The 13,308-nt window shown below is 36.1% G+C and overlaps 1 protein-coding gene, 1 non-coding gene and 1 pseudogene across 2 annotated transcripts in view; all 3 read right to left on the bottom strand.

The window, feature by feature from the left end:
* The window catches only part of RECK (reversion inducing cysteine rich protein with kazal motifs), a 77,314-nt gene that overhangs the window by 25,767 nt on the left and 38,239 nt on the right, over nucleotides 1-13,308 (bottom strand). Inside the window, exons 8-11 of the mRNA XM_065908239.1 lie at nucleotides 11,933-12,130; nucleotides 8,839-9,106; nucleotides 6,086-6,265; nucleotides 252-464 (exon numbers count right to left, since the gene is read on the bottom strand). Of these exons, the coding sequence (XP_065764311.1) occupies nucleotides 252-464; nucleotides 6,086-6,265; nucleotides 8,839-9,106; nucleotides 11,933-12,130 (859 nt within the window). The remainder of the gene's footprint in view (nucleotides 1-251; nucleotides 465-6,085; nucleotides 6,266-8,838; nucleotides 9,107-11,932; nucleotides 12,131-13,308) is intronic.
* On the bottom strand, nucleotides 4,440-5,010 carry LOC136148755 (NADH dehydrogenase [ubiquinone] 1 alpha subcomplex subunit 5-like; annotated as a pseudogene).
* LOC136148802 (small nucleolar RNA SNORA40) lies at nucleotides 10,499-10,627 on the bottom strand. The gene has a single exon (XR_010659573.1). It is a non-coding gene; the product is annotated as a small nucleolar RNA SNORA40 (small nucleolar RNA).

The raw sequence follows: 13,308 nt of genomic DNA, 5'->3' as shown, positions 1-13,308 counted from the left end.
GGATAAACTACTTATCAGCTGGAGAAATCTGGGAAGATTCCACAGCAATGACTGGAATTTAAGAGGGGCTAAGAAGGACAGGCAGTGGGCGAGTAAAGATGCAGGGTAGGAGGAAGAGTATTTTAGGCAGAGAAGGAAAAGTGGGAGAACATTTGACATGTGGGGGTGGTGACTCTAGAGATAGGCTGTGGGTAGAGATCATAGAGGGTCCAAACCAAAACTGGAGAGTCATTATGATGAAAGAAACTTACTTGCAAATAATACTGCCCCGTGATTTACTATGACAAGGCTTAATTTGCAGCGAACAAGCTATTGCTTTCCACATTTCTGGTTGGCACTTTTTAATGTCAAGAACGGGAATGTTGATAAATGGCATCTTTATGCTTCCTTTTTCCCACAGCTTCATGTCATTCATGGCTCCTTGATCTGACTGAGCATTGCAACTCCTGAAAAGTTCTGTTGGCCTGAAGAGAAAAAAGGCCAGAAGGAATCAAGAGGCAATTATTTTCTAGAAAGAAGCCATGTGTAAAATCTTGACATGCCAATATATCAGGAAAAAATTTTTTTAAAGAAGAAAGTGCATACAACCCACCAAAGAATGTCAGTTTTGAATGCATGAAGATTCAAAGTAGACCTCAGCACTAAGACTCTGATTGAAATTTTTCTTTATAATACAGATTTTTGTGAGGCAGTTAAAAACCTCAAAACACTGTAGACTATCATCTCAGACCATACGATTTCTTTCATCTCGTAAAATAAATAAGTTCAAGTTTTAAAAACTGAGGTATAATTTATAAAAATAAAATTTATAGATCTTATGGTTAGTTCAATTTGACAAACATATACATTCACACAGGCATATACAAACCAATGAGGGACATTTCTATCCTGTTAAAAAGTTCCCTTGTGTCCCCATCTAGTCAATGCCCTTCCCTGCTACTGCACCCCAGAGGCCACCACCATTCATATTCAGATCACCAGAGATTAATTCTCAAATGGAATCACACTGTATGTAGTCTTCTGGGTCTAATATCTTGAGCTAAAGAATCTTGAGATTTACTCATGTTGTGCATATAAATTGCTTGCTCTTTTTATTGTTCAGTCATATTTTACTAAAAAATGTATCACAATTTGTTTATCCCAGTGGTTCCCAAACTTTTTGATCTCAGGACCCATTTATACTTTTGAAACTACTGAGTTCTCAAAAAGTTCTGTTTATGTAGACTATATATATCAACACCCCATCATCATATTATAAATCAAAACTGAGAGATTTTTAAACTACTTATTAATCCATTTAAAATGATAGACCCACTACACATTAACAAAAGGAAGAGAAGGGTAGGTCTGCTTCACAGTTTTGAAAATCTCTTTTAATGTCTGGCTTTATAGAAGACAGCTGCACTTTCATATCTGCCCCTGCATTCAACCTGTTGCCATATCACACCCTAAAGCAGCTGGTAAACTTCACTATTCACTCTTGTGAGTGAAAAAGGCAAATAAGGTCTTAGTATTATTATAAAAATAGTTTTAATCTCATGGGGTTTTGGGAAAACAGGACACACTTTGAGAAATGCTGGTTTATGCATTCATAGACATTCAGGTTGCTTCTGGTTTTCATGTCTCTTTCCCCTGGCTGTGAATGGCACTGTTGGGTTATGACTTTCTAAGAAACTGTCACACTGTTTTCCAAAGCAGTTATATCATCTGCTCTCGCCAGCAAAGTATGAAAATTCTAGCTGATTTACATGCTTGTCAGGCTTTGTAGTTAGTCACTCAATTCTGTGTAGAGGTACATCACTGGTTTTAATCTGCATTTTGCTGATGACTAATTGCACTGAGCACCTTTTCATGCACTTATTGACCATTTTGATATCTTCATTTGTGAAGCATCTTTCCAGCCTTTTGACATTTTTTTTTAAGTTGTCTTTTTACTATTGAGTTGTAAGAACTCTTTATATATTCTGGACGTTAAGTTCTTTGTCAGATACACGTATTACAAATATTTTCTGTCAGCTTGTGGTTTGCCTTTTCATTTTTTTCTCAATGGTGTCTTTCAATGAACAAATTTTTTTAACTTTAAAAATTTATTTGAGATACTATATTATTGGGGTTTAACTTACATACAATATAATGTGAAGATCTTAAGAGTTCAGTAAGTTTTGAGAATTATATTCATCCATATAATCAAACCTCCAAATAAAATATAGAACATTTCTATGACTCCATAAAGTTCCCTTATACATTCTTCCAGGCAATTTCCCCTTCTGCCAGAGGCAAGGACTTTCTGATCTTAACCCTCAATGATTACTTTTTTCTATTCTTGAACTCATACATGTAGATGTGTTTTGGGTTGGGCTTCTGTCACTCAACATAAGATTCATCTGTGTTTTGGGGTTTATCAGTAGTTTGGCTTTTTTTCTCTCCTGCTGCTGCTGCTAAGTCGCTTCAGTCGTGTCTGACTCTGTGCGACCCCATAGACGGCAGCCCACCAGGCTCCGCCGTCCCTGGGATTTTCCAGGCTAGGTACTAGCTATTCTATTGTTCAAATACCACAATGTGTTCTTTCATTCTCTTCTTGATAGATGTTTTATTTATCCGCTCCTGCTCCCCATTTTGGAGTTCTTATGAATAAGGCTGCTATGTAAGCCTTTTGGGGGAACATATATTTTCATGTCTCTTGGGTAAATGCTTCAGAATGAAATTGCTAGGGCACAGATTTAACTTTTTAAGAAATTGCAAGAAAACTTTCCAAAGTACTTAAACACATCTTATACTCCCAGTAGCAAATTATGAAAATTCCATTTCATGCACATGCTTGGCAGTCTTCTGATTTTAGCTATTTGGTATCAGGAAGCATCTCATTGGGGTTTTAATTTGCATTTTTGCATGACTAATAGTAATGAACTTCTTCTATACTAAGTGTTTGTTTTGATGTCTTTTTTGATGAAGTGTCTTTGGAAGTTTTTTTGCCCATTTTTCAATTTGACTGCTTGACTTTTACTATGCCGTTATAGGAATTATTTATACATCCTGGATATAATACCTTTGTCAAGTGCACCTGTGTGTGATTGTGTGTGTGTGTGCACGTGCATGTGTGATGTAGGAAATATTTTTTCTCAGACTGTGGCTTATCTTTTCAAATTTTAAATGGTGTCTTTTAGATAACAAAAATGTTTGCTATTGAACTCCAGTTTATTATTTTTTTTTTGTTATAATTAATATATTGTGTCCTGTCTACAAAATCTTTGTCTATATCATGGTTGCCAAGAGATTCTCCTATTTTTTTTCCTAGAAGCTTTTATTTTTAGCTTTTGTTTTTATTTCTATGACCCATCTTGAATTAATGTTTATGGTGCGAGGTAGAGGTTAAGGTTCTTTTCTGTTTTCACACAGATATTCAATTGTTCCTGCATTATTTGTGGAAAAGATGTTACTTTTGCACTGAGTTGCTTTGCTTTGTTGAAAATAAAGTTTCAGCACTGTGTGGGTCTACTCTTGCTTCTCTACTTTGTCATTGATCTGTTTGTCTAAACTTATGCCAATATCATACGGATTTAATTTCTATTGCTTTATGATAAGTCTTGAAATCATGTACTGTAAGGTCTCCAAATTTAGTCTTTAAAAATACTGTTTTAGGTATTCTAGGTTCTTTGTATTTTCATATGAATTTTAGAATTAGACTGCCACTTTCTATTTTAAAAAGTCATTTGGGATTTTGATAGAAATTGCACTGACTAGAGTTCAAATTGGTTTCAGGAGAATTAACATCTTAACAATATTAAGATGTTCTAATCTATAACATAGATTAGAATCTCTTCATGTATTTTCTGTCTTTAATTTCTTTTTGCAAAGTTTTATGGTTTCTAGTGTAGAGTTATTGTACATCTTTTGTTGAATTTATCTCTAAGTATTTCATATTTTTTATGCAGTTATATAATTTTTTAAATAAATTTCATTTTCTAATTGTTTGTTGCTAATAAACAGAAATACAATTTGCTTTTTTATGTTAACCTTGTACCCTATGACTCTGTCAAATTCAAGGATTTAAGAGGAGTTTGTATGCAGATTTTATGTCATCTCCTTTTGCAGTTCCCTCCTTTCTGGGATTTTCTTTCTCCACATCCAGCTACTCTGGCAGCCCCAAACTCTGATCTCTTAACTCCTCAGTCCAATGCTGCTGCTTTTTGCTTGAAATCTATATGCCATGCCAGGGGACTAAGAGTGCCTATGAAGGAAAAGCTGGATAAAAGTGGCCCTCACTCAGTGTGGTCTCTATCTTTCATGCGATGTAGTTCTTCCTGCTTTAGGTCAGTCTCAAAGGCCTTCAAAACAATTGTGTTTTTGTACGTTGTAGAGCTAATAATTGGTATTTTTTTAATATAAAAAATATTTAATTATATCAGTTTCCTATCAACACACAAGTCACTGAAGGCTGTTTATACTGGCCATTTCCATTGGTTGGCAGGAGGCTCTTTCAGTAAAGGATCCCATGGTTTCCACTGAACCATTTTTCTTGTCAGGCTTAGTTCCTTTTCAGCTTGAAGAATCACCTTTTCTATTTGGCCACCCTGAAGTTGCTCTCCTAGATTTTTAACATCTGGTTCCACTTTAACCGGGCTTCCCTGATGGCTCAGATGGTAAAGCCTCTGACTACAATGCGGGAGACCTGGGTTTGATCCCTGGGTCGGGAAGATCCCCTGGAGAAGGAAATGGCAGCCCACTCCAGTACTCTTGCCTGGAAAATCCCATGGATGGAGGAGCCCAGAAGGTTACAGTCCATGGTGTCACAAAGAGTCGGACATGACTGAGCCACTTCACTTCACTTCTGCTTTAACCATACTCAGCTTCTCATTGGTAATCTGTTCTGTATACTTTCTATACGCTGCATTTTTTAGGGATCTGTCCAAGAACATCAAGAATCCTTGTATACAATATTTTTAGCCTCTCATATGGAGTCTTATATACAGTTAATCCCAAAAGGTCAGTGGTCTTCAGCAAGCCCGCCATGATAGCCATAATTGGTATTGACAGGAGTGTTAGTCCGATACAAACTGCTCCAACATTACCACAAGTTAGTAATATGTCCAAATTTAACTTTAAACATTTGATAGATTTCAAATTTGCTCAGCCTCTAAGCCAGGTCCTTATTGGCTAATATTATTTGTAAAGATATCTCAATTTTCTTTCTTAAAATAATAATCTGAAGACTTTTACGAGGATGGAGCTAGCTTGAGGTAAACTCCTCAAGGTGTGTTAGCTTGAGGTAAACATCCTATGTGTTTACCTCAAGGGACTAAGATAACAGACCTCAAAGGTGTGTTAGCTTGAGGTAAACATCCTATGAACTTCCTTCTGGATCAACTGACTGATTCTCTTCCTTTTTGCCCTCTGATCTCTGGGCTGTGCCTCACAAATCAACTAGCCCCCTTTTCTTTAGGAATTCTCCCTCTCTGGCTTCTCTGATACAGCATTCCCTATGCTTCTGATGCCCCTTTCCTGGTTTTCTTCATTCCTTCTTCAGCCATTAATTCAGTTCTTGGCTCTCATTTTTCTTACCATAATGGATATCTCACAAAACACCTATTCAATTGCTTCTGTAAAGAAAGCTTTTGTATGACATAGGGGACTCACAGTGTGAACTCCAACCAATCTGACAGTCCTTCACAGCAAGTTGTCATAAGAGGGTATTTGTATGAGCAAATTGTTCACACTGCTTTATTCTGCAATGAATTGTTTTTTCACTGGTGGTGCAGAGGAAGGGAGAGGGGGAGAATGGGAGATTGAAGGCAGAGGGACTCTGCATTCTAGAAGTTTGAAGCATCTTTAGATTAGAAGTGGGTTTGTTATAGTGCTTCCTTTCCCAGTGGTGATTCACCAGATAGAATATAGTCTTTAAAGATGAAATGATAAAGATATACTACTTCCTTTTAACTTAGCAGGAACAAAATCAGAGTTCTTAAGGAACTCCTGCTAAGGAACACTTTAGCAGAGTTCCTGCTAAAATGATATTTTTTCACTTATTTAAAAACAAGACAATTAATGATAAAATACTTCCATTCCATGTATAGTAATTGGCTCTTACCTATTGTTAAAATTAGTGCAGTAAGTAAGGTTTCTACAGCCCAACTGGCAAGGTTCCCGGACATCAGCTAAACAGGTCAACATGGACACTTCCACTGGATTATATTCACAAAAGCGATCAAACTCTTGCCAACTCTGTGTATTGCCCCAGCTCATGCTATAAAGTTTAGTACACAGTTCTCTGAAACAAAAGCACAATACAGAAACATACAGATGAGCCAAATGAATATTTGATTTGCATAAAACTTAAACTCTATGAACTGTGCTTTAGAACATAAATGAAAAAAAATATACCAAGATCAAAAGACTAAGACCTATCTTCTAGAATTTAAAAGTAATCTTTTACATGAAAAAGTTAGCTTTCTTTTATCATTGATCTCTTCTCTTTGCCATGGTTGCTAGAAAGCTTGGTGCTCAATTTAATGTTTAATCATAGTATCTGTACATCCTTATTCTTGGCACAAGTATTCCCCTCTATATTTCTGATCTCTCTTTTACCTTTAAAGAACCTGCCTGCAAATGCAGGAGACATAAGAGATGCAGGTTTGATCCCTGGGTCAGGAAGATCCTCTGGAGGAGGGCATGGTAACCCACTCCAGTATTCTTGCCTGGAGAATCCCATGGACAGAGGAGCCTGGCAGGCCATGAGCCATAGGGTTGCAAAAAGTTGGACATGACTGAAGCTACTTTGCAGCAGCAGCAGCAAATGTAAAGCACATGGTTCTGCTTCTACCAAGACATAGTCCACTATATTTATGTTCCAGTCACATGAGGCAAAACTGTAACTTGATCCTCAGACTCCTTTTAAGAAGCATTATAGACTTAGGGCTCACTGGTTTCTCCCTGAAAAAGTATCCCAAGCAACTTATAGTCCTTAAGATATACCAAGACAGCCTATATATAAACACTTTAAGAATTTCAAAGCTGCTATAAACTATTATATATAGCAATATATACTATATATACATTATTGTAGTATGTATGTATTCCTATTTCAGTACTCGATGATTACAAAGCAACTTTGGTGCATTATATATATAGCTGAAACAAAATCAGGATCATTTCCAAAGTGATTTCACATATTATACTCATTAATTTTTAATATTGATAAGTGTAATAAAAGTATAAAAAAAGTAATACAGAATATAAAATTTTAATACTACCAGAATGTGCAAAATCACAAGTAAAAATTCTCCACCTCTGCCACACTTTGACTCTCACAATTACGTCTATGAGGAGGGTATCTTTACTTTTATAAGTTTGCTCATTCACTTTATCAACAGCTATTGAGTGCCTATTTCATGTGAGGCCCTGTTCAAGGCACTGGCTATGCAGCGGTGAACAAAAGAAACAAAGTCCCTACTCTCCGTGGAGCTTACACATCATGGGGATGAGAAAGTTGAGGTACCTTGAGGTCCCAAGATCCAACAGGCACCTTGATCTGGAAAATCAGTCCTTTCTCTAGTCCTAACTTTCTGTATGACCTTGGATCTTGTTTAATATCTCAAGTTAGTTTTCTATATATAAACAAGAATTGCACAAACTGACATCAGTCATAAGATGATACCAGCCTTGTCAGATTTCATGAAGATGGACAAGATGAAAGAGAAAGCATTCAGTAAACCATAAAACCTTACATCAAGATAAGAGATGTAGTGTTTCTTACTGAAATTCTTCTTGGATGACACAGCCATTCCAATCTCCAGTTGACTACAGGGCACAACTCTTTAGGAGACACTCAAAGAATTATTCAGGATCCTTCCCAAATGTATACATTTATAATTCATATCAGTAACCCAATTTCCAATCATAGGACCAACTTAACTTCTCTTTTAGTCCTTCTGCTAATTTTCTTTGGATGTTTTCAAAGTTTTTCATATCTTTGGTAAAGTTCAATGAGCTATTCTAGGCACAAGTTTTTGGTAAAGTCTATCCAATATAGGAAACACAGAGGAATTTCCTGTTGGTCCAGTGTTTAGGACTCCACGCTTCCACTGCAGGGGGCCTGGGTTTGATCTCTGGTCAGGAAACTAAGATCTTGCAAGCTGTGTAGTGAGGCCAAAACAAACACCACCCCCACCCCCACCCCAAGAAGAGACTGCTTCACTCTTTCTATGTCGTATTTATTTCAGGATATTATAGTAACATGTGGTACATTTTCACCCAAAATATCTCTAATAAAGCAAACTTCTGTTTCATCTATGTTCTACCATTACTTTATCTCCATTTATTCTTGTCTCTAGATTGTGTTTCCTCGAGCCTACACAAATAGTTTTGTTAGTTTTTTATCCCTAAGTGTACCACCTAAATAAATGCTAATACACTGCTGTCTAATTCCAGATACAAGTGTCAACTCAGGTTATTCAACAATACACACAAAAAGTTGATTAAATTCAAAGTTTCATAGTTTAACAAAAAGAATATCTCTTAGATGTCAGGTCAAAACATCTACATTGTAGGCTTACTTGAGGATAACCTCAAGGGTGGAATTCATATTGCATCATCTTTAAATATTTAATGCCCTGCCAATGTTAATCCTCTCACTCCAAAGCACAGTACTTTTAGCTCAATGTACAAAAACAAAGTTCTACATATACATGATGCACAATAAACACTTGCTGGATGAATGAGGGATTTTATATCTTCTGAACTCTTAACACTACAGAGTGCAAGAATATAACACACATGTCCTTAAATTCATTCATTAAAATACTATTTTCTACTGGTTTTAATAAAGGAAAAAGAGATACTGACCTACAGGTTGAAGTGTTTGCTTTAGAACAACAATGCAATTTAGCACCATCAAGGCCTGTGGAGGGAGGAGGATGCAGAGTGACTCCAGGGTGAACAGACTGTGAGCTTTCAAGAAAACACTGCCAAAGTGGATCCTGAGGCAAAGGCTGGGTCTTACAACCCTCGATGAGGCCATCGACAATCTCCATTTCTGTTTTCTTAGACATCAGAATTCTCTTGCAGGCACTTTGGCAAGCATGATCTTCCGCTCTGTCACAGCAATACAAACCTACAGTTTCAGAATAGAAGTGGATTAATTAGCTGGTTTTATAGCCTGCATTGCTCAGGCAGAAGAATCAAGTGGTATATGGAATCCATTACTACTCTGAGTCACATCAATATCTCCAGGATGTTGAGCCTACCAAATTCTCTTTCCATTGCTTTGCAGTGTAGCAAACAAGTGAAAAGCTAAAGGTGGACTAGGTATCTATTACCAGGTTTTCCACTGTGCTCATTCACGGGCTCTCCAGCATCATTCCTAGATAAATGAAAGATCCTCTTACATCGAAGAGGTCCTTACATGCAAGGTATTTTATGTTCCTGGAAAGGATACAGTAGATCAAATTGGAATTATTTCATGTTAAAAACAACTACCTGAAAGGATCATGTTCTTGACATAATGAGAAATATGACTAATTTTAATAGCAATAATCACAAATACTGTATTTCATCACATTCTGGGATAAAAAGATTTATAAATCTGTACAAATTAATCTAAGTAGTAATTTAAATAATACAATAACAAACTCTGACAAGGTATCAGTTTGTTATACTTTTCTATAAAAAACTAGAAAGCAAGTGAACACTTTCAACCAGACTAAAGAATTCAAAGGGCTTCTTTGAAGTAGTTTTCTTAGGAGTTTGACTTCTTAAGAAGCCTATTAAGTCATATCTGTTTGTAGCTTTCTTTTCCAGTTTTCCTATATATTAACACAGACATTTGAGATGGTTGTTCTTTTACCCTTAAAACATTTTCTGTCCTTTTTGTTTTTTTTTTTTTTTGAGCTGCGATCTATCAACTTTGCTTCAGCAGCACCTCTCCATAGCCTAAATGTCAGTGAAGACAGATCTCTCTTTAAAATAAATGAATGTTATTTGCAGCAAATGCTTCACCCTCTGATTTTCCTCACACAAACACAGAATATCATAAGCCTTAGTTAGAATCTGGCCAAACGAGGCATAGCACTGCTTTTGAGTTTACAAAAGCAAGTCTTTGAATATCCCAGGGTAAGTCAAAACACTGGCATCTGGCTTACAAGCCTTTTGCCAGTTTTGCTTAATTAGTCAGTTACTTTAAGTCTGATCACATCTAAATGAAAAAAATGATTTATAGGCTTTACAAAGCTAACATTGTATGTTATCACATTTTCTTTATCCATTCATCTGTTGGTGAACACCTGGGTTTTTTCCATGTCTTGGTTATTCTAAATAATGCTGCTTTGGACACTAGCAGGCATGTTTCTTTTCTTTTCTTGTTTTATGTCAACATTAAAACTAACAACTAGATCAATACAGCTAATAATTTAAAACCTTAATATATGAGAGAAAAGTATCAGCTCTATAGCCCTGGAAAAAATCTTTACATTCACCAATAGACACCCATAATATCTGTTTTGTATATCATGTTCCTTCTTATCTGTAACAAATCTCATACAGAACAATGAGTTCCGGGTTGCAAAAGAGGATTTATTTTTGCACCTATCTACGTAAGTCTTTGTCTACAAATGAAACAAAAACAAACACAAGTGCTAGTATGGTTCTTTTCAAATTAGAGCTTTCATCTTTTCCACATATATATCCAGGAGTGGAATTGCTGATCATATTTTTAGTTTTGTAAGGAAACTCCATACTGTTCTGCATAGTGGCTGTACCAATTTAAATTCCCACCAACAGTGTAGGTGGGTTCCCTTTTTTTCACACCCTCTTCAGCATGTATTATATTATTTGCAAACTTTTTGATGATGACCATTCTGACTGGTGTGAAGTGATACCTCACTCTAGGTTTTTTTTCTCTCATTGTAGTTCTGATTTGTTTTTCTCTAATAATTAGCGATCTTGAGCATTTTTTCATGTGCCTGTTGGCCATCTGTATGTTTTCTTTAGAAAAACATCTCTATTTAGGCCTTCTGTATATTTTTTGATTAGTTTATATTTTTTGATATTGAGTTGTATGAGCTGTCTATATATTTTAGAAATTAAACCCTCGTTGGTCACATTCTTTTGCAAATATTTTTCTTCCAGTCTGTAAGTTGTCTTTTTATTTTGCTTATGGTTTTCTTTGCTGTGCAAACGCTTATAAGTTTCATTAGGTCCCATTTGTTTATTTTGCTTTTATTTCTTTTGCCTTGGGAAACTTATATAAGAAAATATTGCTATGATTTATGTCAAAGAATATTTTGCCTATATTCTCTTTTAGTTTTATGTCATCATGTCTTATAATTAAATCTTTAAGCCATTTTGAGTTTATTTTTGTGTATGGTGGGAGGCAGTATTCTAACTTCATGGATCTACATAACATACATCTCCCTTTATGCAGGTTGTATAATGTTGTTATTATAGAGATATGTAGTTTATTTAACCAATTTTAATCAACACCCTATCGGTGGATGTTTAGGTTCTTTCTAGTTTTTCTCTATTACTAGCAATGTTGTAGCAAACATCCTTTATATGAATTGATGTGTTTTTACAAATCTATAAGATTTCTTAAAGGACAAATTCTGAGAAATGGAATAACTAGACTAAAAGGTATGGTTATTTGAAATGCTCATGGCCATAGCCCAAATTCCGCCCCCCCGCCCCCACCAAAACACCCACACCAATGAATTGTCCCCCTTCAGGATAGAGAGGGCCTGTTTCTTCATGCCCTCAACAGCTCTGTCTTTCTTGGCATTGTTTAGCTACGACAAAAATGACCAATCTGCCAAATCTAAAGACCAAAGGAGGTCTGGTGTTTCCCAAATGACCCAGACTATAGACATCTTCAAGAATTTATTTCCTTTTTACAAATTATTTTACCAAAGATGAAATGAGAGGAATACATATGGCTTTTACTTACTATCTGTTGGGTTCCTCATTGGATAAGACTGGGTGTAATTGTTCACACAGTGTATTAATCGTGGACTAATAGAGGCACAATAATTTTCCACTGCTTTGATCTGAGAAGGACCGGGAGAAGAATCTGTTCGAAAAATGGCTTGACAGTATTCTCGGCAGTTTGTGTGATGGCCTGCATAACTGCAACAAACTGAGCCCACTAGAGGGAAAAAAAGATGACAGTGAAATGAAATCAGCCATTCACCAACATTCAATCATCATAATAATGATGAAACAATTTGTGTCTTTTTGAATTTGAGAAATAAAACCATGCTGTAGAAGACAGGTACTTAAAGTCAGAACTACTGTAAGCACAGCCATGGGGACATTCAGGAGGTCAATGGTCTGAGAAATTCATATTTTGTCAACTTATAATCTACAATGCCGTGATCCTCAGCAGCAACAGTACCAGCCCATGGGAAAACTTGAATGCATGTGGAAGTATTTTTGGTTTTCATAATAACTTGAGGATATCTGCTGGCATTTAATACATGGGGTCTGGGCTGTTAAATGCTCTGAAATGTACAGGACAGTCTCATACAATCAAACTGTCTCCCAAAAGTTAACAGCACCCATGGTGAGACCCACTGGACAGCGTCTTTCCATGTCAGATTAGTAAAGATTCAAAAACAAAGCAAAGCAAAAAAAAAAAAAAAAAAAATTGAACATACCAAGATAACAAAACTCCAAATATCTCCTTTATAAAATAGGACCAATAAAAACTAAGAGACATCAGGATCATTTCATAAATTTGCAAATTATATGTGTCTATCAGGAAACAAAATCCCAAAAGTTTTATGCTGCTTAAAAATCTCCAAGACTAGGACTAAATTGAAAGTTCTCAACTCATAACTGATATGACCTGCTTCAATACTGAAAAGTAAAACCCGCATTTAAAATAAGTGATTCTTGATTTACATATTTTTAAATATCAAAGTAGGCCATTTAATTTATCTGGGAAGAGCAGGATGAGTGGCTAGGGGTGAAGATGTGGGATTTATAATGAAGAGGAGCAAGAGGCCCTCACAGGAAAGGCTAAGGGGTCTGTGGGAGGCCGAAGGGAGACAAAAAGATAGAGGCATGGCATAAAAGGTTAAGAAAAAGGCAGGTGGGAAATCTCCGATAATTATTAGGGATGGCTATGGCAGCAGCGCGGAGCAACCAGACTCAGGTTTCTGTGACTTTTATAGAACAGGGAATTCAGGCGGCTTCCAGAAATAATGATAAAATTATATACAAATGAACTCAACTAGTACCAAACTAACAGCAAGACAAGACTGTTTCCATTCACGGCTACATTTATCACTGTCAACCTCAATGAGGCTAAAACTGAGGGTA

Source organism: Muntiacus reevesi, chromosome 17, assembly GCF_963930625.1.
Source record: "Muntiacus reevesi chromosome 17, mMunRee1.1, whole genome shotgun sequence".
Lineage (NCBI taxonomy): Eukaryota > Metazoa > Chordata > Mammalia > Artiodactyla > Cervidae > Muntiacus > Muntiacus reevesi.
The sequence above is the reverse complement of the archived record's forward strand: the minus strand, read 5'-3'. Positions and strand labels throughout refer to the sequence as shown.